We start from the raw sequence: 16,666 nt of genomic DNA on the forward strand, positions 1-16,666 counted from the left end.
AAAAATTTATTTAATCGCTTAGTTTACCGGGCCGGTTAAAGCAGAGCTTTTTGTGACAGAAAGCTCGATGGGCTTGGAAGAACACTTGTTGAGCGTAGAACTTAGCTTCCAATGTGCTTGATTAATATTTTTTTCAGTACCCTTTTACAACCTGAAAAGAAAATGCATTAAAATAGATTTAAAATCAACCAATAAAAAGCTGTTTGAAAACCCCGCCATTAACCGGTTGAAACGGTTTCCTATTTTGTCAGCACTGACTGTTGGGGTTGCCGGAAAACCTCCTCTCCTCCATAACGTTGCCACCCTTCGCCACTGGCACACTTGTCATTTTGTTCTTCTCCCGTGTTTATTTTTTATCGCCTTTCTTTTGGTCTCGTGTTTCTATGTTTTAACTCTGTTTTTTCGCAAAACTCTGTTTTTAATCTCGTGACAAGTTTTTCCGGCCGCCCGGAAAAATGCAAAATCCATTTTACTGTTTGTTTTTGTTCCTCCTCCTCTTCGTAGGCGTGGCGTGGACCGAGGAGGGGGAGTGCCGCCGCCTCAATCGCGCAGATATCGAGGGCAGACTGTCGACGAAAACGCCTTACAGGGCGATCGCCAATTACGACGAAACGCCGCCGAAATTTGCCGGTTTGTATTTGTTGTTTTCCCTGTGCCGCACTTACAGTGGGCACCCGCCAAGAAAAACGGAACATCTGTTGTGTCAGCTGGCAGGCAACAGTGCGCGCTCAATTCAGTGAACACTTAAAAATGTGGTTGCTCTTCAATATTTGAATGTTCATAAAAAATAAGTCTTTAATCCTTGCAATATAGTTTTTTTGTCGTGATTAATGAACAGTGAACTATTTAAGCTAGATGGGGGTTTTACCCAATTTACTGTTATTAATTATGTGTGCAAAACTAACATTTCCGTACACGGAGTTGATAAAATAAAATACATTTAATTAACATGTATATAAGAACCCGTTTATTTTAGCCGGGGACTACTGTTCCGCCCTTCATATGGCTGCTGAAACAGCTGATCTAATTTACCGCTCTTACCCGTTTCGCCCGTCAAGGTTGCCATCCTACCCGAATCTGGTACATCATTCGGCACGGAACTCGAAATCCCAGCGAAGCCGTCATTCTACAGGCCCAAAATCGCCTTTCCGAGATAAAGAAACGCATCCTGGATCAGCCGAAACCACCGATATGCTCCGCTGAACTAAAAAGGCTGCGACAATGGAGCTGGAAACACTTGAATGCCAGCGAGGACGAGAAGTTGCTGGTGGCCGAGGGCGAGGACGAGCTGATTGAGCTGGCGGAGCGGATGCAGAAGCGCTTTCCGGACCTATTTCCGGAACTGTACAGTCCGGAGTGGTACTACTTAAAGTACACGGCCACGCAGAGGACAAGGAAAAGTGCAGCAAGCTTTGCTACGGGCTTATTTGGCCGCAATCGCATCCATACTGTACGATATCCGCCGCCCTTGCATGAGGATCCTGTCTTAAGGGTGAGTTGTCCTCTACATTATTTTAAATTGATTTGAAAAATCATACTAGTATATAAAAGCTACTCCTAACACCACAAAAACCCCAAATCGAACCTAAGTCCTACTGACCAATATCCTTAAATACTGGATTTTTTTAAAGACGTTTCTCAGTAAATGATTTTTTTAGACAGGAAAATCTAAATTTTCATTATTTTTGGATCCTGAAATAAACTAATAAATTAAGTTTAGTTGCGCGCCTACCTCCACATGTTGGTGATCTGGCAAAGCTGCGACAAACGGTCACTTTAGAATGTTGTAAGGGTGTCTTCGCTAACTTAGCCATGTCACCTTCCAAATATTTTTCACCAAATATGTGGTATATACGATATTTATTCTGGTGTATTATATAATATACCGACATCATTAAATATACGGTCTCACTAATACGTTGGGAGTGTGACACGGTTAAATTAGCGAAGCTACCCTCCCGACATTCTGAAGTGACCGTATAAATTGGTATAAAAATGGTATAAAAAGTATATTTCCCAGAGCCGGACGGTATTATTTATAGACAATTTTGCGGTCACACTCTCTATTTTCTGCGCAATTCTTTTCGTATAATTTGATTAAACATAAATAAATAAACTCCTCGACGTGTATATAAACCCGCGAATGCGCCCCATCTACCGCCAAAGATCGGCGGAGAAAGTGGTACGGATTTTATTCTGGCCCGACCGCGATTGAAGCGGCCAGGCGGCGTGTTTTCCGCGAGTTCTTTTTAACCGTATTCGGGAAATGGGCCGCGACCCGTAGGCGGAAAACGTGGAGAGGAGGAACGAGGAACGCGGAACGGCGAACGGGGAAAGAAAAGCGGCGAGGAGGAGAGCGAGGAAGTGCGAAAAGCGTTTGGGGTTATGTGCTAGAGTCCCCGCGGGGGGATTTTCAGCTGCTTGGATCCGCGACAGAGACGTAATCGTTCCGGGAAATCGCTTGCATTGCCCCTGCACCCGCTAGCCACAGCAAAAAGGCGAGGAGAAAACAGAAGAAAACACGTAAAACATGGCAAGTGCCGTTCGCGCTAAGTCCGCCTCTGCCGCCGTCGGCGTCGCAGACGACGAGAGCAGCAGCGGCATCGTTGCAGACGATGAGAGCAGCGGCGGCGGCGGCAGCGGCAGCAACGGCAGCGTCGCGGAGCAGGGGGTGTCCTTCACCCAGGCGGAGGCCGACTCCCTGGCCACCCTGCGCTCCCTCATCCGCAAGAGGCGCGAAAAACATCTACACACTGGATGGAACGACCCAATGCTCTTGATAACGGAGAAGCTGGAGCAAATTGAACTCTGTCAATCCTCCGCCACCTCGGAGGAGCAGGTGGCTACCAGCACCAGCACCACCACCGCCACCGGCACCGCCTATGCCCGTCGAGAACCCTCACAAAAGGATCATGTGTATGCACTGCGTAAGTTGGTCAGGAACATAAAGTCGGACGACCACTCGCTTTTCCTGATCGTCGAACAAATTGATCGAATAACCCACGTACTGACCTCCGATGGCCAGGAGCAGATTTCGTTCAGCTGCCTGCAAGAGCTAAATAAGATCATAAGGAAGGAGTGGCCCCTGCAAGAGAACATCTACCTGCTGATTAAGCATATCCACAGCTTACAGGCCCAAGAGAAGATTTGCTTCGGGGAAATAGTGCAGGACGAAAGGTGCCCGCTCTCCCTACAGACCAAGCGGCACAAGGAGCGCATCCAGGCCATGAAGTACGAGCGGCAGACCTGGCGCATACGCGAGCGCATGAAAACAGCCAGCGTGGCCCTGGTTCTGTGCCTTAACATTGGCGTGGATCCGCCCGACGTGGTCAAGATCCAGCCATGTTCCCGGCTAGAGTGCTGGATAGATCCCAGCTCGGTGTCGCCACCCAAGGCCATGGAACTCATTGGGAGCAACCTGCAGATGCAGTACGAGCGCTGGCAGCCGAGGGCCAGGTACAAGAAGTGCCACGATCCCACTGTGGAGGACGTTAAGAAGCTGTGCACCTCCCTCAGGAGGAACGCCAAGGGAGAGCGTATACTCTTCCACTACAACGGCCACGGGGTGCCCAAGCCCACGGCCAATGGGGAGATCTGGGTGTTTAACAAGACCTTCACGCAGTACATCCCCCTGAGCATCTTCGAGCTGATCACTTGGATGTCGGCGCCCTCGATTTACGTCTACGATTGTTCCAACGCTGGGATCATCATCAATTCCTTTCAGCCGTATGCCGAGCAGCACGAGCACGAATTGAAAAAGGCGCTGGCCGCCGCCCTGCAAAGAGGTGGGGTCCAGCAGCTGGTGTGCGGCTCAGGTGGCGCCGCCAATGTGGCCGCCAACCAGGTGCAGCTGCCCAACCAGATGGTCAGCTACAAGAATTGTATACACCTGGCCGCCTGTGCGGCCAACGAGATTCTGCCCATGAATGCCCAGCTGCCGGCGGATCTGTTTACCAGCTGCCTAACCACACCTATAAACATAGCGCTTAAGTGGTACGCCATGCAGGAGAAGCTGGGCATGGTGCCGCGCATCCAAAGCGAGCTGATCGACAAGATACCAGGTGAGGTTACGCCTTCAGTCAACCCTAGTCCCCTGTTAAACATTGAATCCCCTTACAGGCAAGGTCAACGATCGGCGCACCATGATGGGCGAGCTCAACTGGATATTCACCGCCATCACGGACACGATAGCCTGGAACACTTTGCCGCGCGAGCTGTTTCAGCGCCTCTTTCGCCAGGATCTGCTGGTGGCCAGCCTGTTCCGCAATTTCCTGCTGGCCGAGCGTATCCTGCGCAGCCACGATTGCACCCCAGTCTCGCTGCCCGCCCTGCCGCCTTGCTACCGCCATCCGATGTGGAAGGCCTGGGATCTGGTGGTGGACTTGGCCCTGCAGCAGTTGCCCGAAATCCTAGATCACAATGCCCCGTACCGGCAGCTGCCGTTCTTTGAGCATCAGCTCACAGCCTTCCAGGTTTGGCTGGACAGTGAATCGGAGTCGAGAACGCCGCCGGAGCAGCTGCCCATTGTGCTGCAAGTGCTACTGTCGCAGGTGCACCGACTGAGGGCTCTTGAGCTGCTGGCCCGCTTCTTGGATCTGGGTCCGTGGGCCGTTAATCTCGCCCTGGGCGTCGGTATCTTCCCGTATGTGCTCAAGCTACTGCAGAGTTCCACGCGCGAACTGCGTCCCGTTTTGGTGTTTATTTGGGCCAAGATCTTAGCCGTGGACCCCAGCTGCCAGGTGGACCTGGTCAAGGAGTACAAATACTTTCTGTACGTGCTGCAGGACACATCCGTCTCCAAGGAGCACCGCACGCTCTCCGCCTTCGTACTGTCCTCCATTGTGCACAATTTCCTGCTGGGACAGACGAGCGCTCTGCAGGGTCCCCTGCTTTCCATTTGCCTGGAGCAGCTCAACGACGGAAGCTGGCTGCTGCGCCAGTGGCTGGCAATCTGCCTGGGCATGCTGTGGCAGAACTTTGAGAAGGCACGCTGGTCGGGAGCCCGCGATCTGGCCCACGAGAAGCTGTATGTCCTACTGCGGGACTCGATTCCGGAAGTGCGAGCCGCCGCCGTCTTCGCCTTGGGCACATTTATCAGCTCCGTGACGGACCGCAGCGAGGAGCAGGCCAATAACATCGATCGCATCATTGCCATCACCATGCTGGAGACCGTGGGGGAGGATATGTCGCCATTGGTGCGCATGGAACTGGCCGCCGCCCTACAATGGATGGTGTTGCTCTTCGAGTCGCAGTTCGTGGCCGTCTATCTGGCCGAGCATATGCGCGGCCACGCCTCCGCCGCCTCGTTTGTGATGTGCGGCGATCCCCGGGATCTGACCTCTTCCACGCACAGCCTGGAGCGTCATGTGACCATTCGAAGGGGAGCCAGCTCTAGCTCCATATCCAACATGGGCGGTGTTTCAACCAGCTCGGGAGCCAGTTCATCCGGCAACACTTTGGGTCGCTCGAAGAGTGGGTCTGGCAGTTCGGGCGGCAGAGGAGCCTCCGGAGCTGCGGGAGGTACTAACAGCATACCCTTCCAGTCTATCTTTACCAAACTATGGCTGGGCATCTGCAATCTGGCACAGGATCCGTTTCCCCGTGTGGCAGCCATCGCCCAGGAGATTGTGGACCATGTTAGGGATACGGCACTGTGTCCCATTATGGCCGCCAAGGAGGCCACCATGGCCACGGCCTCGGAGAAGTGCAGCAGCCTGAGTGTAAGCCTGCCACCCAGTCCGAACACGAGGGTTAACTACCTGGGCGGCGGCGGTGGACCAGTAGGAGCTGGAGCGGCTGGAGAATCCCCGCCTATCGGAGCAGCAGTCACGCGCGCCAGTCACTGGGCCGTAAAGCTGCGACTTTCGGGCAGTGGAGTCGGCGTGACTGTAGAAGATCCAGCATCCATCCTGCAGCGCAAGCTGCGCACCAGCTCGATCAACGATGAGACTGACAGCGGACCAGCCTACTCCAGAGGAGCTGGCCTGGGTCTGCCCAGCGGGCCGAGGGAGAGCACCCCCTCGGCGCGGAGCAGCGGCAGCGAAAGCAATCAGTACTTGGAGCCCGGACACAGCCTAACGCCTATCGTCCTGACCGAGTTTATTCCCTGGGCCATTTCCTATTTCACGAGGCCGGGCAAGGAGCGCTACAGTAGTGCCGAGGGAGCCGTGGAAGAGGGACAACAGCGCTACCCAGTGGATCGCAACTCCGCGGAGCTGCGACGCAGGAGGTCGCGCTTTTTGCGGAACGCTTTCGTGCGCCGGCATGTACGCCGTCAGCACCAGGATCAGAGCGATCGATTCGCCTACGATGTGTGCGTGTGGAACCGGAAGACCCAGTTCACGCCCTCCATCGTGAAGCTGCTACCGTATGAGCCGCAGATTGCAGTGGCCTACCGCGAGAAAGTTTTGTTCTACGATTTCAAGTACAATTCGGTACGCACCTACGGTGCGGAGGCTCTGGGTGGAGCCAGCGCCACTGGCTCCAGTTCCGGATATGGATCGGGTTCCGGATCATCTTCGTCGCTCAATGGCAGCACTCCGCGGAAGTCAGGCATTGCAGCAGGGGGCGGAGGAGGAGGAGGTGGTTTCTCCGCCGCCCCATTTGCCCGCGTTAGCAGCATCGAGTTTATCAATTCCCAGGATATGGCGCTCAATCTGGTCGCCCACGAAGACGGAGTGGTGCGTGTCTGGCAATCCTCGCCGCCTGACAGCTCTGCCACGTCCGAGGATTCTCCGAGCAAGGCCGGCTTGGTAACCGCCTGGACAGCCCTGGGTCAGGCTAATCAGCACGGTCACCGCCAGCGCAGCGTGGCCTCCGGAGGAAGCACTGGCAAGGGTGCGGATTCGTCTGGACTCTCGATGGGTGGATCTGGCACGGGGAGCATCGTGACCGCCTGGCAGCAGTGCAGCCAACATTTGGTGATAGGCGGCGGCGGCTGTCGATTTATCCGCATCTGGGACTTGGAAAAGGAGCTAAAAGTGGCGGATATTCAATTGGGTCGCAGCGAAACGTGTGCCCGGGTACTGGCACCCTACCTGCCCAACATGCGATCTGATGTGATCCTCGCCGGCTGCGACGACGGTAGTGTACAGCTGTTCGACAAGCGGTGCTCGCCGCAGGACGCCAGGATCTCCGTGTACCGGCGCCACAGTGCCCCCATCCTGCACGCCAGCCTGCGGGCCAGCGATACGCAGCTGGTGTCCGGCTGTACCAATGGCCGGATCAGCGTGGCGGACTTGAGGGCCAGTCCGTTCCCCAATAGTGTCAGCGATGTGGTGCACGAGTGGAATGCAGGTGGCGATGTGACGGCCATAGCCAGTCACCAGATATTTGACACGGTGGCCTGTGGCAATGCCTCCAAGATCGCGATCTACTCGCTGGACGGGCGGGTGCAAAAGGTGCTGCGGACGAACGAGGGATTCATTGGGCCCAAGATCGGCCATCCCACCTGGCTGTCGTTTCACGCGTACAAGGTGCAGCTGGCGGTGGGCTTCGTGGACAACATGGTGGCCATCTACAGCCCCACCCCAGGTAGAGATCGCTGTCAAAACTGAGAAGACAGAAGCTTAGAGGTTTATTTCGTTAGAATATCTATATATAACTACTATTTATTCATGTCATTCTCTTGTTATAGTTTCCATTTAAAGTATCCTAGCTAATTGGTTATTGGTATTTATCTTTGCAGTTCTATAAGGGCTGTGGGAAGTGGAAAACTGACGTCGATAAGAATCCCGAAACCTTGGTCAACGCACGCAGGTTCCTTGCGGAGCCGCAGATGCAATCAGCAGTAGAGCAGATACGGAGCAGCACCCGGTTGCCGGATCTTCAGCCGGCGGATGTTCAGCTCATGTACACGGTGTGTGCTTTCGAGACGGCTTGGCACCGCCCGCGTGGTGGCTCTGGTTCCCGATCCTCATCCCATTCCGTGTGGTGCAACTTCTTCGATGTAGCCGCCTTAGAGGCGCTGGAGTTCTTCGAGGATCTGGAGTACTATTGGAACGATGGCTATGGCTACGAACTGACCCATCGCATTGCCTGTCCGGCAATCGCAGATATGTTTGCGGCCATTAGGTAAGTGCAGCCATTGTCCTAAAGTTGTAATCTACTTGTGAAGAGTTATTTATTTATTTATATAAAGCTAACATATGATTAAAATATACTTATAGATAACTACTATTATTAAAGATTACTAATTGTTTTTGTATTAGTGTAATAGTCGTGTTTTTATGAAGCATTAGCAAAAATGAAATGGGTAGCTATTGATATTTGTAGATTTCTAACTGAGATGTGCGTTCTTTCTATTCGCCAATTGTTTGAACATCTTGATCTTGATCTTTAAAGTGCATACGGTAAACAAGTTTCTAATGCAAATCCTGTACAGATCTGGTTTTGTACATTTATTAAAATCGTGAAAACAATTTTCATTTTTAAATAAAGCAATCTGCCATATCGATGTCAAATGTTTAGCTTAAGCAACTTTGATTGAAAGTTAACAAACGTAAATAATACTAGTTTAGGCTAGAATGATTTGACAATATGAGTTATACTAAATATTGATAATATGTATGTATTTTTTCCAGTTCTTCGGAAGAGGAGCGACGAGCCAACGCCACATTGTACTTTACGCACTCGGGAACGCTACTTAAGTTACTGGCCCACCTGGGATTGGCCCGGGATAAGAAGCCGCTGACGCACAAGCACTTCGCCAGCGAGCGTCGTTGGCGCACAAGCCAAATCGACGCCTTCGCGACCAACTTGGCCTTCCTCCGCTACGAGTAAGTAATAGCCAAACTGGCCATAATGAGAAAAGTCTAATAGGCAACATACCCTGCAGCTGCGACAAGGAGGAGCCGCAGGTCCTGGTGCTGCACCAGGAGCGAGTGGTGCGCCTGCCCGGATGCCCGCAGGACAAGGACCTCTGTCCGCTGGCCACGCTGCGTCGCCTTTACGCCAAGAGCGTGGACCACTGCAACGTCGAGGAGCTGTGCCGGGTGAAGGCCAACTGAGAAGAAGAACTGGAACTGCTGCTGCTGATGATAATAATAAACTGCTGTTTTGTTGCTGCTCTGCTCCCCTGCCACTGCAAGACCTCAGGAAAAGGGATTCGTCGGAATGTTTAGGATACAACTGAAATAAATGATATAGATAAGAATGGAATAGATGCGAAGGAGCTGGAATTTAGTTTTGTAAGAGATGAGAGGCCAGAGCGTTATGTGTTGACCAAGTGGCGTCTGTGTGTTTCGTATGCCTTATGCCCCAATGTGGACCATCCAATCCAGAACAAGCGAACTTCGAGGACGAGTGCAGGAGACAGAGCGAGACGGAGAAGGCAAGAGGGAACGAGAGAGGAAGAGGCAAGCCCGTGTCACGCTTTATATATACTTTAGTCTATATACTCTGGATGTCTCCCCAACTTCTGTAAAGATGTACACGACTAACCTTGGTTTACCTTTTTTTTGTTATTCAGTTAATCAGTTAATCATACTATACCTTAACCCAAAGCCAGCTGGCAAACGCATACTGTATATATATAAATACTGATGTATAAGATAATTAACTATAGTTTATATACCCAACACACCACACATATATACATAAACACAAGCGTTATTTATATGCCTCTATTCAAATCGATCCTTTGTCCCCAACAGAAAAAGAAGAAAAACAAAACGTTCGTTGTGCTAACTTGTGTTATGTACCTATAAACGAAACCGGATATATATTTAAGAAGGCAAGGATATGGAACAAATGTTGGGTTCCTAAATCAATCGTTCAGCGGAGAGGGAGACCCACACACTTTGTACAAAGCACTTACGACTTTAATCACTTTTGTCTAATTTTGTTTGTCCTATCGAAAACCCAACAACAAGAACAACAAACCGGAGTAACAACAAATAAAACTAACGAAAATTCTAGTTTAAAGCTTAACTCGCTTGGACTTTTCAATTTGTTAGGTCGAAAAATAAGAAAAACGAAAAATCAATGTGCACCTGTGGGCGAATGACTTGACTTTTTAGCAGGCTTTTAAATAGTTTCTTCGATTTTTCCCCATTGTTTTTATTTTTATGGGTGCAAACTTCCCGTATTTGCTCAACGTGTGCCCTGCGCTAGTGTTTACAGCCAGCTAATTTGTGTTACCGCTCGAGAGGGCCTTATATATTATATATGTGTATATACAGTCCCCAGTCGGCGGAACAAAGGCCATCTCTGCGGATCCCAGATTCAAGACCCGAGATGTGGGTGTGATACTGGCTATCCCACAGATAATACCCGAGTATTCCAGCTTCCGATCGAAAGTTTGCGAAATCAAGTGGGTTTATTCTTGGCATTTACTTTTCGCATGGAAATAAGTACTTGATCTGCGTTTGTTTGCCTTTTTGGGCCCGGGTGAGCGGAAATATCTCTATTCTGGCTTAAATAACCACTCGAGAACTTTGGGTTTGTTTACAAGTGCAATTCATTCGGTAGTCGTAGTCGACAATAATCCATTGGGACTTGCTAAATACCGTTTACTATTAAATATATTTCATATTGCTGCAGTTCCGAATAAGTTTTTAGATTTTAGTTTGAAAAACTACATTAATCATATCATTCTTAAAGAAAAGCCTTTAAAATGTTTGATTATATAACCAGTAACGATACATTGGTTTTTTTCCTTTAAGCTGAAACCGGATTTCTTTCTTTGGTGTAAACACCAATAATTTCTCGAGTTGGAAAATTGTATATTATTACAAACACCTAATTATAGTTAATTGAGAATATGCAAGCATCGTATTTTCTATTATAATTTGTGTTTTAATTATGGAAAAATAATAATTAGCACCTAGTTTTGGGTGCATGTTCTCTCATTATCGCTTTAATGACTGCACTTTTTCAGCATGACTGTTACAAACATGTGCTCAAATGCAATATACCCCTGGGTTTCTGCCAGAATCTGGCATAAGAAAGTCGAAGGAGACCATGACGGGGCTCGACTGCGAGGTGCCTTGGGTGTACCAAAAGCATAAGAAATGGTATATATGACAGGATAATGTGGATAATATAACTTTTTGTGATCCCAAGTTCTATTATGAGGTTCTAAAGGAAGGTCACCCTGAACATCTTTGTAACTACCTTTCGCAAACGTACTTCAAATGCATTTCATTATAGATGGTATATTATGGTGTGCTTCCTGCTCAAAAAAATCTCCATACTTGTTATTCTTAGCCTGTTCATTATATTAGTTATACAAATATTTTACATTTCCCCCGTCTCACATATCTTGGTGATTCTGACATCATCTTGACTATTTTCTCTAATGGGTATCCAATATTAGTTGGGGCTCTAATACGGAATATCATTAAGATGTATGTTTTTTTTTTTTTGTTTTAATGTTCTCCTGAGTTCCTTAATATACCCGATTGTTTTTAATTTTCGTTTGGTATGCTTAACGGATTAAGATGAAATAAAATATAAACCATATATTAGATCACCCCCATCACATATCTTTCCTAGTTCTAGCATACCCCCTGGGTTCTGTGAGCACCCAGTACCTTGGTACTTGGTGTTACAATGAAGGGGGTGCCGAGTGGAATGGACCAGACCGGGGACCGGGATCGGCAACAGGTTCAACCCTTAGCCAGCGGAGCTTTTTTTGGCCGAAAGCTGCGAGGACGTCAGCTGAGAGCGGCGATTGTGGGAGCTGCGCAGGCGTCGACTGCGACGGCGACAGCGACGGCATCGGAGGCAGCGGCGGCGGCAGAGGCTGCGGCGGACTTTTCGCCAGCGGATTTGGATTTGGCCAAAAAGGCGATTCAGTCTCAGTGCGCTGTTGTCGTTGCGGTGGGCGCTTCGCTAGCATTTTTTATCTTTCTTTTTGGCTTTAAGCATTTTTGAAAAAAACACCTTTTTCGTTGCTCGTTTTTTTTCGTGTGCTTTCCTGTAATTTAATAATGTGTGGTGTGTGCGCGTGCTAGTGGTTTTTCCTGTTATTGGAAAATAGGAAGATATTAAAAATAAATTCGGTGGTGGTGCGGGGAGCGGTGGAGAGGACTGAAAGTGGCCGGGTGGCCTGATGTCCCGATGTCCGAATGTCCTGGCCATGAATCGAGCCACGAATCAACAAATTAGGGGTTGTCCTGGTCGCGCGCAAGTGTTTTTTCGATGTGTGTTTGTGTGTTCGTGCTACACAGGGACAATTTGGGGATGCCGTACATTTTATTAAAAATACATATAATATTTATTTACTATTTTTTTCTGTGTGCATCGTGTGTGTGTGTGTGTTTTTGTGGGCAAGTCCTGGCCCAAGGAATCACCTGATGGTGAAAACATGACCTAATTCCGCTCAGCATCTTGGCCAGCTTAGCCAGGACCAGAACCGGGACCAGAGCCGCGCTTAGAAAACCACCCCCGGAACCTTAACCCTCGAACGCCTTAACGTCTCACCCTTAACCCTTGGCCAAGCACTTGCCTGGCTTCCTGCTTCCGCATTCTAATTAGCTTGCAATCATTTGACAATTTGATTGCCAGCCGTCTTGATGAACACTTCGCCTCTTCCCTTCCCATTGCAGCGCCACCCGTTCCGCTCCGCCACGCCCCCTAGCCCGTCCGCCCACTAATCGACCAACCTGCCAGCGGAATGGAGCAGCTGTGCTACCTGGCGCTGAGCGTCCTGCTGGCCATCGTGGTGATGTACGGACTCCTGGAGCTCCACTACTTCCTGCGCATGTGCCTCTGTGTTGTGCTGGCGCGGTTTGTGAAGAGGCGCGGTCACATCCTGGACGCCACCACGGTGAACGGTGAGTACTCCGGTGTCCATTCCCTGGATCCTTCATCCTCCCCCAGCAGATAGACAATGGGAGACATTCGAGTGCATCCTATGGCCTTGATAGGATACCCATACCTATAATATTAACAAAGGGAACCATGGCCCTAAACCTTTAAAAATTCTGTCTAGACTTATGCACTGAAAGATAAAATTGGACAACATTTAATATACTTTTCTGTGTTCCTTAAATTTAAAAAATCTACCTAACAATCTTGCAATTCAGATAAATAACATCAGTTATGGGACTGCTTTATTTTGCATATTTACAAAAATAAAAAGGTGTAAGACATAAAAAATATAAGAATTTAAGGGTGCTTATGAGTTTGTAAAGCATTTATTGCTTTCAAGGCCATTCAACCGTTTCAAAATTCTTACTTCAACAAAGTACTATAATTGCATCTTAAATATCTTCAAGTCTTATTTCGTTTAAAAATTCAAAACTAAATGCATACGTTAGTAAAATCTTAATTGTTTTTATGTGCATTTACATAGCTACAAGCTAGTAATAAAAATAACCCAGCAGCATAATTAGTCTTTTCAAGCAATTAGATATTAATGAACTTGCTCAAGGTCAAAATCGACAAATAGCTTTACAGTTATGGTGTAGCTTTCAGAGTGCATAATTATAGTTTTTAAGCGACTCATTCCGGTTCTATATAGGGTGGACTATATACGTTTAAAGGGTTCTAAAGGTTATCACTCATACGCAGTGTTGGCTTTACTGGGATACTTAAAGATTATTTATTTTATGAAAGCAAATATTTGTTTTAGGGTTCTAGGGAACCATGTCCGATTTCTATTAGTGGGGTTTTTTTTTATCAATAACAACAAAAATAGTTCTATCCATGGAATATTAAACCAAAACCAAGAGAGATAGGGCTTGCAATACTCAACTGTTTTAACTGCTATTTTTTAAATATCCAAAAATATTTATACTTCCATGTTCTTCCCGGTGATGGGATATCTAACTATCTTAATTAGATTTAACCCTTTATATCATCCCCATTTCTAGGACTCTGCCTAACCAACGATGTGGACACTTTGTTGTACCACATGAACAATGCTCGATACTTTCGAGAACTGGACTTTGCCCGCGTGGATTTTTACGAGCGGACCAATCTGTATCGCACCATCACCGGGATGGGCGGTTCAGTTTTTCAGGGGGCGGCCACCATCCGCTACCGCCGCTTCATCCGCCCCTTTCACCGGTTCAACATAGTGTCGCGGGTGAGTTCACAACTCGAAATATAACTAATATTATACAAATACTATATATTTTTCGATCTTCAATGTTGGTCGAGCTCCCCTATTATGAAAAGGATGATTATGTATCAAATCATCCTTTTCATAATAGGGGAGCTCGATATTATTTAATTTTCGGTTTATTTGATATTCGGTTTTTATGTTCATCTGGAAATTGTCCTACTATAATAAGAAAAGATCCTATCGAAATGGTTTACAATGAAAAATAAAACAGCAAAAATATTAGGATCCATTTAATATTGGCATGGTGAATTTATCATGATCAGTAGTATCTTTTTTTCTTTGAAAATTATTTCATATCAAACAAGAGACATATTCGGATTACGCCTAAAATTGCATTGGGTATGAGCGAGACATCAATATTCGAAAATCTCCAAAGGAGAATAATTTGTGGTCTATTCTCAAATTGATGACATAGCATTGATACTAAATTTATATATATTTCTTCTTTAGGTAATATAGTTTTTACACCACCTAAAGTCAGCCAAAAATTGTTCACATCGGTCAGTTCATTAAAAAGTTTTCAGCATGTTATGTAACCACCGCTAGGTGGAGCTTTTGTGCAATATTAGAAACAGTTGCTCTGGAGCCCCCATATTTAGGCTAGACAGTTAGAATTTGCCATGCAGATTCTAAAAGGGGCTATTGAGACATATTTATATAATAATTTGTATTAATACTTTTTTAGACACACTTTAAATAGTGTAATATGCAAGGGTATTGCATCTTCGGATTGCCGAAGTTCTTCTAGACTTAAATGTTTATATATCCCTGTGCTAATCTCGATTTACATGCCCTTATTTTAGATTATTTACTGGGACGAGCAGTCGCTGTTCATGGAGCATCGATTCGTGCGTCCGTCGGACAAGTTTGTGCACTGCATTGCCATCTGCCGGCAGCGGGTAATCGACGTCTCCATGGAGGCGGTGATGGCGGAACTCCTGCCCAGGACCTCCTCCAACGGATTCCGGGCGACGGCGTCGCCCTCGCTGGCTGCTTCCTCGTCAGCGGCGACGACGGCGGCGGCGGGTGGTATTAGCAATCCGGCGATGGACACTTCGCTGGCGGAGAATGGACATGGGACGAACGGAGGGGGGGCGACGAGTGCGGGCGCCGCTGTCGTTTCCGGTGCCACGCCCACAACTGCGGCGCACTGCCTCAAGTTGAAGCCCTCGCTGCCTCCGGAGCTATCCAAGTGGATCGAGTACAACGATATGTCCAGCAAGAATCTGCGCAGCGGCTGCTGACTGGAGTCGTTGGAATCGCCAAAGGCGGAAGCGCATGCGCAACCGGAAACGGAAACGGATACTCTAATATTAACCCATTTTTTGTCTCGCGTGCTTGTGTGTGTGTGTGCGTGTGTGTGCTAATGTATGCTAATGTTTAATATCTAAGTGTGCCCGTGGAATGTGTAAATTTTAAGCTATGTAAGTGTCTGAAAAACAAAACAAAAAAAAACCCGCCCTCTTTTGGCCTTAACTAATTGTATAATTACCTAGAGATCAGCCACGCCCCCTGAACAAACATAAAAAAAACAAAGCCCCTTGGTAGTCCACAGTATGTAAGTTATGATGTACAATGATTGTTTAGTAAAATGAACAAAAAAATATGAAAAAGAAGCAACCGAATAGGTGATTTTCTTGGGATTTCTGTTTCAGATGATGTCGAGATATAACATTTTAAATAACTTTAGTCCCATTTTAAAATAATTAAAGGAAATTAGGTATTACTGAAACCCAATGGTAAATATTTTCTTAAGATTTCGAATCACTCGCTTAGAGCTTGTGATTAAACCCCATCTTGAACTTTCAGCAGCGGCCCTTTGAAACGTTGTCTATTCGGATAATTTGCAATTTGAATACAGCCAGGTGATCGCAGTTGAATGGCTAGTGTTTACACCTAATGACTATGATTTACCTGCGAATTTGCTAATTACGCCATTGGAATTAATATCAATCGATTGTTGCGAAAAGCCGGGAATTTCTTTACAGGTGGTTCTTTGCCATTAAGGGGGAAAAGAAGTGAAAGCGAGGGAGGGCTTTTTCCAGTGTTGACCATAATTATTTGTTAAATGTAGCTAAATCAATTATTTAAACTAGTTACTGCCCTTTTTTGCGGTTAAGTCTCAATAACTGTCGAAAAATGACATCAATATTTGTCTAAAGTGGTTTTACAGAAGTCACAAGTAAAATTATTTACAATAGGTAATTACAGTCTTTATAAAAAGTCAGGAGTTATTTGCTTATACATAGGCTTTTTCCCTACAATTTTGCAATATTTAAGTTTTACAGAGTTATTAAATTGCGTATACGCCTAGTTAAATTTTAAAATGTTACTTGTTCTTTCGTCTTTTAAAAACATTTAGTTTTATCTCGAAAAAGGCCGAGCTGTCAACACTTTCTTTTTCTCATTACCGCTTTGTCTTCTCATTATCGCTTCCACTCAATTCACTGATTTCGTTTAGTGTTGTCAGTTTAACTTTTTCCTAGCCGTTATCAACTTTTTATTACAAAAAACAAAAAAAAGTAGTATATTAAAAATGATATTCCCTAAAAAAAAACCTAATCATTTTAAATATTGCTGGTTGCCTTTTGA

At 47.0% G+C, this 16,666-nt stretch overlaps 3 protein-coding genes across 4 annotated transcripts; all 3 read left to right on the plus strand.

The window, feature by feature from the left end:
- The first annotated feature begins 302 nt into the window (after positions 1-302).
- On the plus strand, positions 303-9,930 carry Mipp2 (Multiple inositol polyphosphate phosphatase 2). The gene is made up of 5 exons (XM_017067533.4): positions 303-630; positions 1,059-1,492; positions 7,688-8,073; positions 8,583-8,777; positions 8,837-9,930. Exons 1-5 carry the CDS (start codon positions 456-458, stop codon positions 9,006-9,008), a joined length of 1,362 nt encoding a protein of 453 aa, XP_016923022.2. The 5' UTR covers positions 303-455; the 3' UTR covers positions 9,009-9,930.
- On the plus strand, positions 2,037-7,952 carry raptor (regulatory associated protein of MTOR complex 1). Its single transcript, XM_017067531.4, has 3 exons — positions 2,037-4,061; positions 4,120-7,533; positions 7,688-7,952. The coding sequence occupies exons 1-3, from the start codon at positions 2,531-2,533 to the stop codon at positions 7,693-7,695; spliced, it is 4,953 nt and encodes a 1,650-aa protein (XP_016923020.2). The 5' UTR covers positions 2,037-2,530; the 3' UTR covers positions 7,696-7,952.
- A 1,810-nt stretch (positions 9,931-11,740) lies between the features above and the next one.
- On the plus strand, positions 11,741-15,690 carry LOC108004554 (protein THEM6). 2 transcript variants are annotated; one of them, XM_017067485.4, is made up of 4 exons: positions 11,741-11,823; positions 12,552-12,779; positions 13,821-14,035; positions 14,878-15,690. In XM_017067485.4, the coding sequence occupies exons 2-4, from the start codon at positions 12,620-12,622 to the stop codon at positions 15,316-15,318; spliced, it is 816 nt and encodes a 271-aa protein (XP_016922974.2). In that variant the 5' UTR covers positions 11,741-11,823; positions 12,552-12,619; the 3' UTR covers positions 15,319-15,690. The 2 variants fall into 2 exon arrangements, with proteins under 2 accessions (XP_016922974.2, XP_016922975.2); XM_017067486.4 differs by lacking the exon at positions 11,741-11,823 and adding an exon at positions 11,825-11,940.
- Positions 15,691-16,666: the final 976 nt, after the last annotated feature.

This window comes from Drosophila suzukii, chromosome X, assembly GCF_043229965.1.
Source record: "Drosophila suzukii chromosome X, CBGP_Dsuzu_IsoJpt1.0, whole genome shotgun sequence".
Taxonomy (NCBI): Eukaryota; Metazoa; Arthropoda; class Insecta; order Diptera; family Drosophilidae; genus Drosophila; species Drosophila suzukii.

Coding starts and splice junctions, on each gene's coding strand:
- Mipp2 (XM_017067533.4), top strand. CDS start 456: ATGCAAAATCCATTTTACTGTTTGTTTTTGTTCCTCCTCCTCTTCGTA. Junction 631..1,058: donor AACGCCGCCGAAATTTGCCG/GTTTGTATTTGT, acceptor TCGCCCGTCAAG/GTTGCCATCCTACCCGAATC. Junction 1,493..7,687: donor ATGAGGATCCTGTCTTAAGG/GTGAGTTGTCCT, acceptor TTATCTTTGCAG/TTCTATAAGGGCTGTGGGAA.
- raptor (XM_017067531.4), top strand. CDS start 2,531: ATGGCAAGTGCCGTTCGCGCTAAGTCCGCCTCTGCCGCCGTCGGCGTC. Junction 4,062..4,119: donor GCTGATCGACAAGATACCAG/GTGAGGTTACGC, acceptor ATCCCCTTACAG/GCAAGGTCAACGATCGGCGC.
- LOC108004554 (XM_017067485.4), top strand. CDS start 12,620: ATGGAGCAGCTGTGCTACCTGGCGCTGAGCGTCCTGCTGGCCATCGTG. Junction 12,780..13,820: donor GGACGCCACCACGGTGAACG/GTGAGTACTCCG, acceptor CCCCATTTCTAG/GACTCTGCCTAACCAACGAT. Junction 14,036..14,877: donor GGTTCAACATAGTGTCGCGG/GTGAGTTCACAA, acceptor CCCTTATTTTAG/ATTATTTACTGGGACGAGCA.